General features: G+C 55.2%; 3 protein-coding genes across 3 annotated transcripts; 1 reads left to right on the top strand and 2 right to left on the bottom strand.

The window, feature by feature from the left end:
• Positions 1-1,004: 1,004 nt before the first annotated feature.
• Positions 1,005-2,231, bottom strand: PG985_006584 (uncharacterized protein; the record flags this gene model as incomplete). The annotated part of the gene is made up of 4 exons (XM_066826353.1): positions 1,005-1,157; positions 1,221-1,371; positions 1,693-1,813; positions 2,012-2,231. The coding sequence occupies 4 exons, from the start codon at positions 2,229-2,231 to the stop codon at positions 1,005-1,007; spliced, it is 645 nt and encodes a 214-aa protein (XP_066685960.1).
• Positions 2,232-8,238: 6,007 nt separating this feature from the next.
• PG985_006583 (uncharacterized protein) lies at positions 8,239-9,768 on the top strand (the record flags this gene model as incomplete). Its single annotated transcript, XM_066826352.1, has 1 exon — positions 8,239-9,768. One exon carries the CDS (start codon positions 8,239-8,241, stop codon positions 9,766-9,768), a length of 1,530 nt encoding a protein of 509 aa, XP_066685959.1.
• A 1,553-nt stretch (positions 9,769-11,321) lies between these two features.
• PG985_006582 (uncharacterized protein) lies at positions 11,322-13,832 on the bottom strand (the record flags this gene model as incomplete). Its single annotated transcript, XM_066826351.1, has 1 exon — positions 11,322-13,832. One exon carries the CDS (start codon positions 13,830-13,832, stop codon positions 11,322-11,324), a length of 2,511 nt encoding a protein of 836 aa, XP_066685958.1.
• Positions 13,833-13,840: the final 8 nt, after the last annotated feature.

The raw sequence follows: 13,840 nt of genomic DNA, 5'->3' as shown, positions 1-13,840 counted from the left end.
ACGGCCCTCCATGGTCCGTCAATAGTGGGGCGATTGGGCCTCAGATGCCGACGGAGGCTTGCGGCATCCTGGGGGTCTCGAACAAGCCATGTCCGTCCACAGCAGTGCTTTGCGGATTCTAAAGTTCCACAGGGCGACCTAGAACCCAGCCCAGTGCCCCTGTGCGCAATCGCTTGAAGCCAACAGCAGGCCAATGTCGACCTGTCTTCCACTCGGTGCGAATAGGCAGTTGTCGCACCTTCTCTAACACCTGGTGAACGATTGCATTTGCACACGTTGTGATCCGAACCACCCGAACCTTGCCACGCATACGGGTATGCGATTTGTAATACATACTTACGTGTAGGTAAGCATTACCACATCGGCACCCTTAATTACAACCCAAGGACAAGTTCATCCATCCGCATTTGTTCTCATAGTACTCGTGAAGGTCGAGCCTATGCAGAGGAAAGCGAGAACACACACACACACACACACATAGAGAGAGAGAGAGAGAGAGAGAGAGAGAGACGGGGAGACATATGTGCGATAGGCGCTCGAGTTCTGAGCCCTGGAAAACAAAGGTTGTTGCTGGAGCCGGGGTACTAATAGGCGATGATGACGCATGCCCTAATACATCCCAAAGTACGAAATAATAACCAGGCAATGTTTATATTACCCAGCCGTGTAGTGGGCTTGCCCTGAGTGGCGACGGCTGTTGGCCTACGAGACACTCCGAGCGGTCTCAATAGTGAATTTGCACCATAATCGTCCTAAAGAGCGGAATTACACCGAGTGCAATCCGCCCCGACAGAAATATAAAAACCAACGTAGGTTAGAGCAGATGTGAGCATGGTACCAGAAAGATCTGTGGTTATTATTGTCATTTGGTTGCATTTGAGGAGCCAACACCAAGTTAGGAGCAAAGTCAGGACCAAAGTGTTGCTGCGAGACAGACAATTGAATGTTACATATCGTATATGGACGGCGATAGTCCCCCGCCGAAGCTCCAGAAGCATATACATCTAGCCAGTCATCCAAGCAGCAGCTCTGCGAGCGCCGAAGCTGGTTGCAAAACGCAGACCGCTCGATCCCATGGGGAAGTAACTGACGAGATACCATACTAGACAGGCCAGCTGGACGATAGCCGCCATCAAGGTCAGGAGGGCACTGTGGACCTGGAAGAAGTCAGTCTTGTCATCCCACATAGGGGCCTAGGGTCACCGAGGGTTGTGACTCACACCGAGGGCGAAGAATAGCGTGAGGAAAATAGAACCAAAGTAGCCGGCAGTGAACGGCAGACGGTTGCCAGATAGCAAGTGTTGTAGGTAGGCCATGGGCCCCATCATGGCTGCCCATGAACACAGGAACAACACCGAGCCGAAGGACCATCTAGAAAGGAGAATGTCAGCAGGACAGAAAAGTGAAGCCTTGGAAATGCCTGGAGGTAAAGAAAACTCTGCCACTATCGGGACAATCCTGCCAGGTTCAAGATGGGATTTACATCAAAAGATCGCTGATCGACCGCACTTATGCAAGGCTGGCCGCATATGCAGAGCGGCTCGTCGCATATAGCAAGGGACGGGAGGAGCCCGCTCCAAGGATATCATGCGCGATGGTAGGACCCTCAGAGCTTGACCACATGAGCAGGAGGGTCGCTTGCAGCAAACCAGTTTGAGGCATGGAATATGCATAGAAACAAGGGGGACCTACAATATTGCAAGCTTGCTGGGCTTCAGCCAGAGAACAGGCCACAGGGCGAAGACAAGCACGAAACAGGCGAGGGCAGCGATATTGCAGCCGGCGAAGACCAGCATGCGGTCCCAACGGCTCACTGTATGACGAGATCGAGATTTGTGGTCAGCCTTGCTTGGGATATGGGGGGTATACATTTGCCCATGTGCAGAGATAAGACATGGGAGTGGAGCAGTCTATTGAGCTAGCAGAGCTATAGGAACTCGCACATGGACGCCATCGAGGCACTCTGCAAGGGGGTTGAAACTGGGTGACGCATGATGGATGCTGTACTCACAAGCGAACCACCCTTCTTCTTCTTCGCGGCGAGTGCTCGCCGGCAGTGGTGCACCAGCCCCTTCGGTCGTGGGTAGCTGAACATAACGGTCGCCGAACGGGTTGAGAGACTTGATCGAGGAGAGCAAGCCTGTCTGTTGACTGGTGTTCACAGGCATGTCGGGTTCGCGACGGGACCAGCCCATCGAGTTCATGGATTCCCTGAAAGAAGCAGACGCCATCTTGTTGCTGCTGTTATTGCTGGCCGTTCACTGGATTCTATCTCTGCTTCGGCCGATGCTTTGTCAAGAGGTGTCGTCGCGAGGGATGGCGGGTCGGAAGTGTTCTCTCGTTCGTGAAACAAGTTGGTTTGCCTGCCTTTTCCCGGATGAATATCTAATCGGTGGTTTTTTCCCCCCCCCCTCGCGCCTTGTTGGCGGATTGCGCGTCGAGAAGCGTAGGCAGTTCGAAAGGTCGTAATGGATATGGATGCAGGTGTGTCATATGACCCTCCCATCTGGGCGTAATTATGGCCGTTGGGGCAAGGCTTGGGATGTTCTGGGAAAAGAGGCAGGAGGTGTCGTCGCGAGGGATTGGGGGGTGGGGTGGAGTGATTACCAGGGAGGGCTTTGATTGGGTGCGCGTCACGCTCTAGCCTTGCAGGCACCCAGCACTGTTTCCAGGATTTGGTCAGATCAGATTTATGGTGGCTAGGGAAAAAAGCACTACAAGCACTCGTCCAATCCTGCCCACCAGCCGCAACACGCCCAACCCAACCGAGACGTATTGGATGCAAGAAAACAGGGGCGGGAATTGGTTGCCTTTGCACCATGATGGTGACATACCTATGCCTATGTCGGACAAGGTCCGAGTTTCTATGGCCCAGAAGGATTGGTGAACAGCCCCCTACATAGGAGGCCGGATTTCCTCAGTGTCGCGCAGCATTCGGGGCGGAAATGTGGCTAATATTAGAGCCATGCAGCAGGCATACCATGAAGTCGTTATTCGGCCTTCGAGAAGGAAATCCGTTGGCGCATTGCGTAAGTGCCTGCAGATGACAGATGGCAGAACGTCGGTAAGGGGGGGAAAGAGAGACAGCGAGGACTCAGTGTTGCCTGCGTACAGACTCGAACTCGGGATTTCCGGACATTTCTTTCCGCCGAACGGCTCGTCTCGCAGTGACTTCTCACGGGGGTGGGAATGAGACACCGTCGGTCAGTGATAACCCGTATGCTTGTTTGCTGCGACTATGGCAGCGATTACTAGTGCATGTTTCTCCGCTTGAAGGCTATGTATGACTTTTGAAATACCTAGGCGAGGTATGCATCCACCACGGTGATTGTCAATGCCATCCATCATTGATATTATCAAGTACTATAGCCGTTGGCTGGTTTGTCTCTGTACACAGGGCATGCATGTACTTCTGGCAGCCTATACATACCTACATACACAGCTTGGTCAAGTTCCAGCAATTTTCCGTTGCATGGCAACACAGCACCGAAGTCTGCATTTATCGAGTTCAAGACCTGTCTCCGACCCGGAGCCTCCCTCAATAGCCGTGTGCAGCCCTCGTATCGTTGAGGTCGCGATAAGCGGGCTTCCTCTTTGCTGCTGCACGCCTGTACGAGTTTGGGCTTAGTCGGACTTGACGACGTCATTGTCGCAAGAGGGTTCACCACGACACCCTCTCCAAAGACTCACTTGCATTCGCATGTGGGGTAAGGCGCGATGGCGGCAAACACGGCAGAGCGCGAATCAATGTGCTTGCTTGCGTTTGCAGCACCCATGCCAACATGCCATTACGTTGCCACCCATCTGTGATGTATGTAGGTATCGTAGGTCGCCGATACCCAACCCAATACACTGGAGGCAGACTAGCGAGACCCTGAAGCGTTTAATGTTCGGCGTGTTTGTGTAGCCCCAAAAGCCGGATTGAGCATGTTACTTTTGACATACTGGGCCAGAAGAGACCAAGCGTGCACCAGGTCAAGTATTTTAGACTCTCGCGACGAGCCGAGTGGACGCTCTGGTTGGGCCTTTCCAATCTGCTGGAGAGATGGGAGACGGGCGCCTCTAGGTGTTGCATAGCTTGATTGGCCTCTCTTATCCTGGCGACATCTCATGCAGCTGGGCCCTACAGGATCGACACCAGCATGATAAGAAGCATGCGTCCACTTAACGTTACATACAGTACGGTCCAGACGGGGGAGGTCTTTCGCTGATGCGCATCTGGAGACCACCCATCCATTGCAAATGCCGATACCCATCAGCTAATAGGAGCCATCCACTCCATACGGATCCCGTTTGAAGATCTGCAAAAGTAGAGGACCCTGCATAAGTGAGCGAGCATGCTGCACGCCATACCTACCTACCTCTCTATCGATACCTCTCTGCCAGTAGGTGAGCATGTACATGCATTTTGCTATAACCATCAGCCGAGAGTACGTGTGGCCACTTATAGAGCATCAGGTAGAGGGCAAAGGCACAAACGTAGTGGCTTGGCTGGGGCCGAGCTGCTAAGCCTGCCCGTATCTTGAAGCCTACCTAGCACAACGGGTCGGCTGCCTTGTACGACAGACGGGTATCTGCCCATATCCAGGAGGCCTACCTGCTAGGTATTCTCGGTATTCTCGTTCGCTACAGTACATACGACGAGAGCGACCAGGTCTGGGTCCGCTATGGCATGCTGATCATGGCCAGGATCGTTCCTTCGACGAACGAGAAAGTCGAGTTAATAGCTCGATGGGTCAGATGTGATTAGCTTTCTCGAGGCGGGTCTGGTTCTGATAGAATTTCCAAGGTTGGCATGCAACCTTCAGCGAAGGATGCTGAAGAATGCCATCTTGCCATGATGCACTTTCCTCCCAGATTGCGCTAGCCAAGCACCAAAGCAGGTCAGAGGAGGTGTGGCAGTATGTCTTATCGCAGGTGGGATGGCTGACTTTCACCGCGTCACGCGTTTAGCGTAATGCCCTCCACGAACCCCTTTCGCCTTCCGAGAACGCCCAGAGTAGGAAAAACACTGATGGGAAACTACATACAGCATGTACGTGTGTGGGCGGAAGGCGACCAGGGCAACACGAAAATGGTCCGGTGAGAGTCAACTTCCTGGCACACCACCAACAAGTTGAGTAATTCTTAAAGTGGGTAAAGCTGTCTGCATGCAAGTCAGAAGACGCACCCAACAACAGAAACCAAGGTTGTTTACAAATGAAGGCATCCTGACGGGGAGACTAGTAGGTCTCGTTTTCTTGCCGGGGAAGGGCACTGCCATCAGCATATAAGAAGGACTTCGCGCACCCTCCAAACAGAGCTGCACCCGTTCTAATAGGACGGATACCTCCCGACTTGTCGCAACTTAAAACAACAAGAACAGATACTGCCACTACCACTCTATACTCTGATTCCTGTTGCCGAGGAAGAGATAGCTCCAGGCAAACAAACTCTTACAATATTGAGCAGGCTACCCAGCGGACCTCGCATATGCCTTGACTGCTCGCTTGCTGTTGTCTGAGCCAAGGCAGCAACAATAAGCACAATACCATTCGAATAGGTGGCCGCCAGAGACAGTGCCGGAGGATTTAGACAGCACTCATACATGGACCAGAGGATATACCTGTCCTGGATCATTCGCACTTTTTCTCCGCGACTCGAACAACACGGCCTGGCTGGAAACGAGGCCCTACTACCAGCAGGTGAAAGCCAGTCAAGTCTTCACCGACCCCAGGAAGCCATCCCAAGGAACGCTTCAAGTGGCGGCTATAGCGCCTATCGAAGCCCACCGTCTTTGGTCGGTGTTGCGCAGACAGGCGATAGCGAGAAAGAAACGACGAGGCGTCGTCGGATCGAGTCAATAGCTCGGGACTAAGCAGCTCCGAGCAATCGCCCTGACTCAGTCTGCCTCGATACGTTGGAAGCGTTTGGCTTGTTTCTACTACAAGTATTGGAACCTTCTCTCTGGTCGGAAGGGCATTCCCATCCTCCCAGTAGCGGGGTCAAGAGTTCGAGCGATTCCAAGGGCCCCATCCCCATCTCGACTGCGCTACTCCAGCCGTCTTCCCTACGGCTAGGCCTAACCCGTAACCCTGCAAGGCCTAAAACTAAGGCAGCCCCCCTCCCTTTTCTCCCTCTTTACAGTGGTCCCCCGCCCCCCCGAACTCCAACTTCCAACTCCAACCTGCCCGCGCCCCCTTGTCCCTTGTCTGGCCGGAGTCCAAGCACCCAAAGGCCAAGCCCCTACTACACCACGAAAGCCTGGGGGATCTTCCCAAGCTGCAGGCGGGAGACAGCCAATCACGTTGCCGCCTCGACTCTCCGGCTTCCCTAAAATCGCTGCAAAGGGTCGCACAGAGGCTTGCAAGGTTCACCCTGCCCCCGACTGGACTGGGCTCTCCCATCAATCAGCGTCTTGGTCGATACCGCCTCTTTCTTGACAGGTCTCACCGCGATTCGGTAACATATATCATACACGACAGAAGGCTTCGATCGCTTCGTTTGCCATCGGGATAGGATTCGAATCCTGCGCTGCACACACTCGCAACACATATCGGCACCCATAAACAAACTTTACTTTAACTGCGTGTCTCGGACCTTCTTCCGTGCCAAGTTGAACCTTCCCCCTCCATCTGATTATCTCGACGGTAATCCCGCCCTGCCTGTCCATCTATCTCTGGAACTGCCCAGCAAATCGAGGCTTGAAACTGCGCCTTACCGCCTGTTTGATTCTTCAGCTTTCCCACTCCGCATTCGATCGATTAAATACATTACGGATTGCACTCCCCGGGGAAACCATCGTTCCAAGTTCCAACCTTTGATACCCAGATACTGCCGTCCACTCTTATCTCTTGTCGAACACGTTAGGTTGTGCCGGGCTTGTTCATTTGCATCCATCGGGACCACCAGCAACTTCAACCCAGTTAGTTATATTACCAGGCACAGCTCCGACTCACTATCACCGTCATCCCGCCTGCTACTCCAAGCAATCACTGGGCTCCCGCGTTCCCTCCGCGACCCGAAAAAAAAAGCGACAGATCAGCTTGATTCTTCAACCGGGCCTTCGCTTGTCCTTCCCAACGACACACAAGAAGCCGATTCAAAGCGCTTCTTTTCACTCAGTGTCTGTGCCGCACTGAGCGAGCTTGTACTGCAGCTCCGCCTCTTTCTCGTCTGACCTAAGAGGGATCAACTCGTCTCATCTCTCACTTTCTCCGTTTCGCGACAAGCAACAAAAAGAATAACATCAGCCTGCCGTCAGCGCTTGCTTGCCACTTTATTGAGGAAGCCGAGGCCTTTCTTTTTTATTTGCTAAGCCGGGCCAATCATCGGGCGTATCTGCAGCTGGGCGAATTTCTGTTGGCTGCCCACACAGACTCTCTCCTCAACCCGGGCACCGCACCCACCAGCTGAATTACGAGTAGCCTCTCTTGGCGTCCATAAGTACTTCGCAAACTCACTCCCCAGAAATCCCTCCGACCTGGCCGATCCGGACATTGCGCCTTCACGCTGGAACCAAACCTGGCCAGAGAACAAAAAAAAAAAGGCAATAGAGTTTCTCTCCCTTCCTTTGCCTTATCTGGTCATCTGTCCAACACCTCCAAAACATCTACACCCCCAACAACAATAACAACTCTTTGAAGGATACGAGCCCGCAGCCGCTCTTCCGCACACCGCAGCTACTTATACGCGCATAAAGTCGCCCGCTGCTGTGTTCTCCGTGGGGGTGGACCTCGATTCTTGGGTACCTCCCCGCGCATTTCCAAATTCCATCTGCACAAACCCAACCCGACTTTGACTCATCAATATCCCTCCAAGGCAGCTGTATATGGGGTTGGCGAACCTTCCTTGATTGCAAGCCAATAATTTCGAACGTGAGACACTCTCCACATCCAAAGGTCAGTCGCTACCGTGTTTCTTCTTGCTTTTTTTTTTTTTTTTTTTTTTTTTTGCTTTTGGCTCCGACCTTCGCTTGGGCACCTCGTCTACAACGTGGTCTGACTTCTGTTCCACGACATGCGCACCCCACCTCGTCGCCAATAGTTGGCGGCTGAGACCCATTTCATGTCGAATGGATGCGGGGCATGCCTCCCCCCCGAGAAATGATGACTCCCAACCGTTTTGTGCGACGACGAAATACTGACTTTATGGTGAAGCACGGATAGCCACGAGCTCTGCATCGTTCCTTGAACAATTGCGAAGCACAATTCCCTTCGATCACTGAATAGTCATCGCCTTCGCGAATCGTTGCCGACCATGGCACACTACGGCTTCTCCCAATTTGGCGGAGGCCAAAGCAACAACAACGGCAGTATCGACCCGCGGGCCATGTCTGGAATCCACGATCTTAACGGCGGCTCCAGCGGCTACTCGACTGGCTCTGCCATGATTGCAGACTCCGACCTGCTCGACATGAGCCCACAAGAGCCGAATCAGTCCTTGGGCGACCACGGCCAGGACTTTAATGGCATGAGCGATATCAACATGGGCTTTAGCCAGAACATGTATCCATCACACATCAACGGATACTCCAACACACCAGATGGGGACCCCGTCCACAGCCCGTGGGCTAGCAGCTTCAACGCCGCCCAGCATTTCCGTCAAATGCAGCAGCCTTTTGGCCATTCGTTGCAGTCGCCCAACTCGTTTGCGGGCTCACCTCTTGCCAATGATGCCAGCAACGATGGAGAAGGTAGCTTCCTTAATGCTAAGCCTCGGCCAAGATTGTCGCAAGCTCAGGCTCAGGCCATGCAGCGCAACTCCTCCAGCAATGCGAGGAGCCCCCTTGGGGCGAATGCTGTAATGGCCGGTTTGAATGCTGGCTCTCTCGAGTCACCAAACTTTGGCGCCCAGCCCATCCGAACACCGGGTGGCCATCATGAGAAGTCGCCTTCCGGGCAGTGGATGAATACACCCAAGAGCCTGCAGTCATCTTACCCTGGCTCTGGTCTCTCTTCGCCTCTGCAACATGGCTACTCGAATCCCCAGTTCATGGCACAGGCCGGTACCTCGATGCCTGCCAGAGTGAACGGCGCGCCCACAAATCTGCAAAGCCAGGAGGCTAAGAGGAAGCGGAGGCGGGAATCACACAACGCCGTCGAGCGCCGCAGACGTGACAACATTAACGAGAGAATCCAGGATCTGAGCAGACTGGTCCCGACCCACAGGTTAGAAGATGACAAAGTCAAGAAGCTTATCCAGAACGGCACTCCTCTATCGCCTACCCTGACTGGCATGTCTCAGCCCAATCAAGCAACTTCGGGTCTGGCCGGTCCAGGCGCGAAGCGTGCAGCCGCCATCGGTGCCGGGAATATCACGACTGGCCTCCCATTGGAAGACAAAGACAAGGGCCCCAACAAGGGCGACATTCTGAACGGCTCCGTCAGCTGGATGCGCGACTTGATGTGGATGCTTCAGCTCAAGCTTCAGCAACAAGAAGAGCTCATCAACACTATTACGGAAATGGGCGGCAGTGCTCCGTTTGAGCTTACCGACGACGAGAAGCGCATGCAAACAGAGTTGATGGAGGCCATGTCCAAGTCTGAGCACGAACCTGCACCGTTTTCGTATTCTCGATTCAATGGCTCAGGACTACGAGTGCCGCACCACACCGACTACCGAGGTGACTCTCTCAATGGCGCACCTGGGATTGATACTCTCTCAATCAGCCCGGGAGACACGGCCGACTTGACCGGTGATCTCAACAACCCTGACCAATTCTGGAACGACCCTGATGATGATGTCAAGGACGAAGATGAGTACGGCGGCATGGACCTCACTCTGTAGCAACGTTTTCGCGGTTGCTGCACGACAGATGCCGAGGGTCTCTGGCCATCACGTTGATGCTTCTGCCGAAACACTACCACGCACCAGGGCGACGGCGTTTTCACTTATACAGGAGCATATTGATGGGGACGGATATATCTGCGATTGCATCTTAAGGCAGTTGGGGGGTGGCATCTGGCGTTGATTTCCTTTTCACACGGTCGTCAGCTGCGGTGCACGAGGCTGAGCCACTGTTGCATGTGTCGATTTGATTTTGATCTCGAATTCTTCCACTCTCATGGCTTTTGTTTCTTTCATGCCTGGGTATGTCCCAGGCTCATCTAGGTTTCGGGTCACTGCACTGGCATGAAGGAGTTTGTTTTGTTTTTGCTTTACTACATATGATACCTAGGGGATGTTGATTCTTTGGGAGTTTTTATAGGGCATTGTTTGTGAGCGTTCTACCCTCTGGTACCTCATGTCATGATGACTAGCGGCTAGCGTTCCTTTCATTTTGAGAGGGTCTTTCTTACATTTTACATTTCTTGTTTCGAAGAGCAAGAGAGCGAAAGACTTAGCATTTGTTGCAGATACTGTGTAGCCTCCATGGTGGGTTTTCACAGATACGTGAAACCCAGCGAAGGCATTATATAATTGCATGTAATTACAGTGCTCTTCCCAGGTTCAGACTATATGAAGTAACGAGAAACCCTTCCCTCCAAAAGCAACCAGTCGAGGTAGTAGCAGGGTGTGCCTTTGTGATTATTTCCATGTTCCCTAGAGAGTTACGCTACACCATGATGAAGTTTTGCCAGGCTTTCACTATCAGGAGGCCAAGGGTCATGTGCTTGTTGTTTCTTTTCACTATTCTGCGGAGAATCAAGAAAGAGACAAACATCATGTTTCGTTTGTTCCATTCTCGGCTCAGCACATGCTTCTTCGGCCTTCCGACCCGTCTCGTCTCATCGTGTTGCTGAGCCACAGTAGCAACATTCATTGTCGCATCCCACTTCCTTCTTGACGAGCGGGCATACGGCCCGACCGGAAACGGAGATTGCTTCGTTTTCTTCCTATACCGATTTCCACTTGTTGCTCTAGGCGGGCCACTGTTGGTTCCTATCAGGTTCGAGAGCCCTCCGAAACCAGGCTGTGGTCTGGATGAGGTAAGAAGGGTGACAGGTGCCGTTTCCAAATGAAGCCCCATATATTTCCTCTCGCCCTCGCGCTCTCTCTCTCTCTCTCGTCTCCTCATCGTGGTTGACGTCATGAGACATGCTTGGGCAATCTGCCAGTGCGAAACCGACACCGCGGGCGGGCACACGGGAGATTTACAAAACGAGCGGCCCGATAGACCGTCGTCGCGGTATTTACCAGGGGGACGGGGGTTCGGGTAGATCATATATAGCTTAGTAGGAAGGATAGTTGATCCAGGTCGCCCCCAAACAAAATGTTCCTCCTCCTTACATGTTTTGTCTCGCTAGGGCGGGCTCCCGTACACGCACACCCGATGGAATAGGAGGAGCAGGCAAGCAACAGGGGCTGCTCGTCTGCCTGAGGGGCAGCCGAGCCGAGCCTCACCAGTGCCTCACGCAGACCAGGTACTCGCTCATGGCGCCGAGGACGGCCCAGGCCTCCTTGCGCTTCATGTCCTCGAGGAGGGCGACGCGCTCGAGGGCGCTGTGGCCGTTGAAGTACTTCCAGAAGACGGGCCAGCAGGCGCGGGCGCGCGAGTCGGCGGGGAACCGCCGGCCGATGGCGCTCAGGTACAGGCTGTCCTTGCCCGTGGCCTTTTTGGCGTCGGCGATGACGTAGGGGGTCAGGTGCGCCAGGTGCGGGGCCGAGGTGTTGAGCGAGGGGTGGGAGGTGGCCTGCGGCACGGGCTTGCGGGCGTGGTGCGCCGCCCGCTCGGCCAGGGCCCGCGACTCCCGGTCCGCGAGCCGGTTCAGCCGCGCCTTTTCGGCCACCGCCTCGTTGGCCGTCGTCGTGGTGGGGTTGGAGGCGCCGTTGGCGTTGTTGGCGTTGTTTTCCGGGGACGGCTGGGAGGCAGCGTCGGCGCCGAAGCTGGACCGCGTGGGCGAAGAGAGGGGCGAGGTGGCGTTGCTGGTGTTGGGCACGCGGTGGCTGCCGCTGTGAGCGTCCGGGGAGGTATCCCGCGGGGATCGGAGCTCGGTCCCGGGCCCTCTGGACAAGGAGGACGAGGACATGTCGGCAGCGGCGGCCAAGTCATCTAGGCTGCCGCAGTTGGTGGATTCGGTGGAGGCCGAAGAGGTGCGGCCATCGTCGGTGGCCGGGAGCGAGGCCGCCTTCATCTCCTCTTTGATCTCGTCGGCCTCGGCCTGGTACTCGACTTCGTACTGGATCTCGGGCCAGACGACGACGTAGGCAAAGGTGCAGAGCTGCGTCACCCAGCCGCCGCGCATGAGCCACGCCAGCATATGCAAATAGGTCGGCCGGTGGTTCTTGGACGGCGCGAACCACTTGTACGGCCGGGGGGCCGCCGAAATCTCGGCGAGGAAGTTGGGCAGAGGCGGCGCCAGCGGGAAAGCGCGCGACCACGCTTGGCTGGCTTTGGGCAGGCCAGCCGTGTCGCAGTTGGGGGACAGGATGTAGACATCTCGCGCGTGGAGCGGCGGGATGGCGATGGCCCGCCGCCAGAAGATGAAGTGCTGTGCATAACGCCGGACCTGGGCTGGACTCAGCATGGTGGTGGCGCCAATCACATGAAACGACGTCGTCGGCTTGGAGAGTCGCACAAACTCAATCATGGCGGCCGTGGTGTCGTCAGGGTCGGCTTGCAGCTCGGCCACGATCTTCTTTTCGTCCTGAAGCAGCAGCAACGCGAACGTCTTGTCGAGGAAGGACGGGTCCTCATGCCCCGTCTCGAACACATCGCCAAAGGAGTTGGCTGTGGTGATCCAAAGCCCCTTGAAGCGCTCCGCCGCGGCGTCGTCGATGGCGTCGTGAGACGGCAGGTCCGACAGGTAGAAAGGCATCGGGATCTGGACGGAATGCGTCACCGTACCCTCGGGTGTCTCGAGCTGCAGAGCCGCGATCCGATTGGCGGTGACGGCTTCGTAGATGTCCTGTATGCTTGCTGCCAACGACGAAGACTCGAGAATGTTGCGCCACAGCACACTCATGCGCGTCTTCTCCTCTCTCCCCTTTTCCTTGAGGGCCAATATCTTTTTGGACTCCTTCCAGACAAAGTCGCTGCGTTGCTGTGCATACTTGTAGGCCTTGTTGATCTTCTTGATGATGTGAAAGTACAACGTATCGACGAGTTCCTTGGCCTCGTGCTTCTTGGGGTCCAGCATAAAAACCAGGTTGAACATGGTCATGCCGCTCTTCTTTTCCTCGTCTTGCCCATCGGCCGGGGCAGGGGACGAGCTGCCCGCCTCCTCCAATAAGTCCCGAGCTTCCATCTGCGGGGTAGGCGCCGTCATCGAGATGGACGGCACGGCCTCAGTGGACGAGGATTTCCCCGCACCCGTGTCGAGCCCGTCCTCGGCCGAGCCCGTGCCGGACTTGCTGGCGAGGCTGGGCCGCGACCTGACCGGCTGCTGGGGCTGGGCCTGTGGCTGGGACTGGGGCTGCTGCTGCTGCTTTTTCTTCTTCTTTTTCCAGGAGCCGTTCTCCGGCACGTAGACGGGATACGAGATGGCGATTTGCTCGTCCAACGAGACCTGGAAGAGTCGCTTGTGGTAGGCCCGCGCCGGGGTCAACAGGCTCTCCAGATCCCGCGTCGGAAACCCGGCGACGTGCTCCCAAGGCACTATCTGCGAGCCGCTCTCCGTCTCCAGGTGGTCGTCGTGGTTCCAGTTGCTGAGGTCGACGCCCTTGGGCAGCGAGCCGCCGGTGGCCGTGTGCGAGGCGGTCGTCATGCGATCAATGAGCTCATCGTCGTCCTCTTCCAACTCGTCGCCCTCCTGCTTGATGCTGTTGGACTTGCGGCTCTGTGACCGGCCCTTGTCGGGCGAGAAGTGGGCCGGGTAATGGAAGACGTAGCGAGGCCCATCGCGAGACCGGTTGATCACCAGAGCGATGCCCAGGAGATTGGACGCGTTGGGAAGGACTGGCGCTGCCATATTGCTTG

This window comes from Apiospora marii (assembly GCF_038362585.1).
Source record: "Apiospora marii strain CBS 49790 chromosome Unknown utg000004l_segment0_segment0, whole genome shotgun sequence".
NCBI classification, from domain to species: Eukaryota; Fungi; Ascomycota; class Sordariomycetes; order Amphisphaeriales; family Apiosporaceae; genus Apiospora; species Apiospora marii.
The sequence above is the reverse complement of the archived record's forward strand: the minus strand, read 5'-3'. Positions and strand labels throughout refer to the sequence as shown.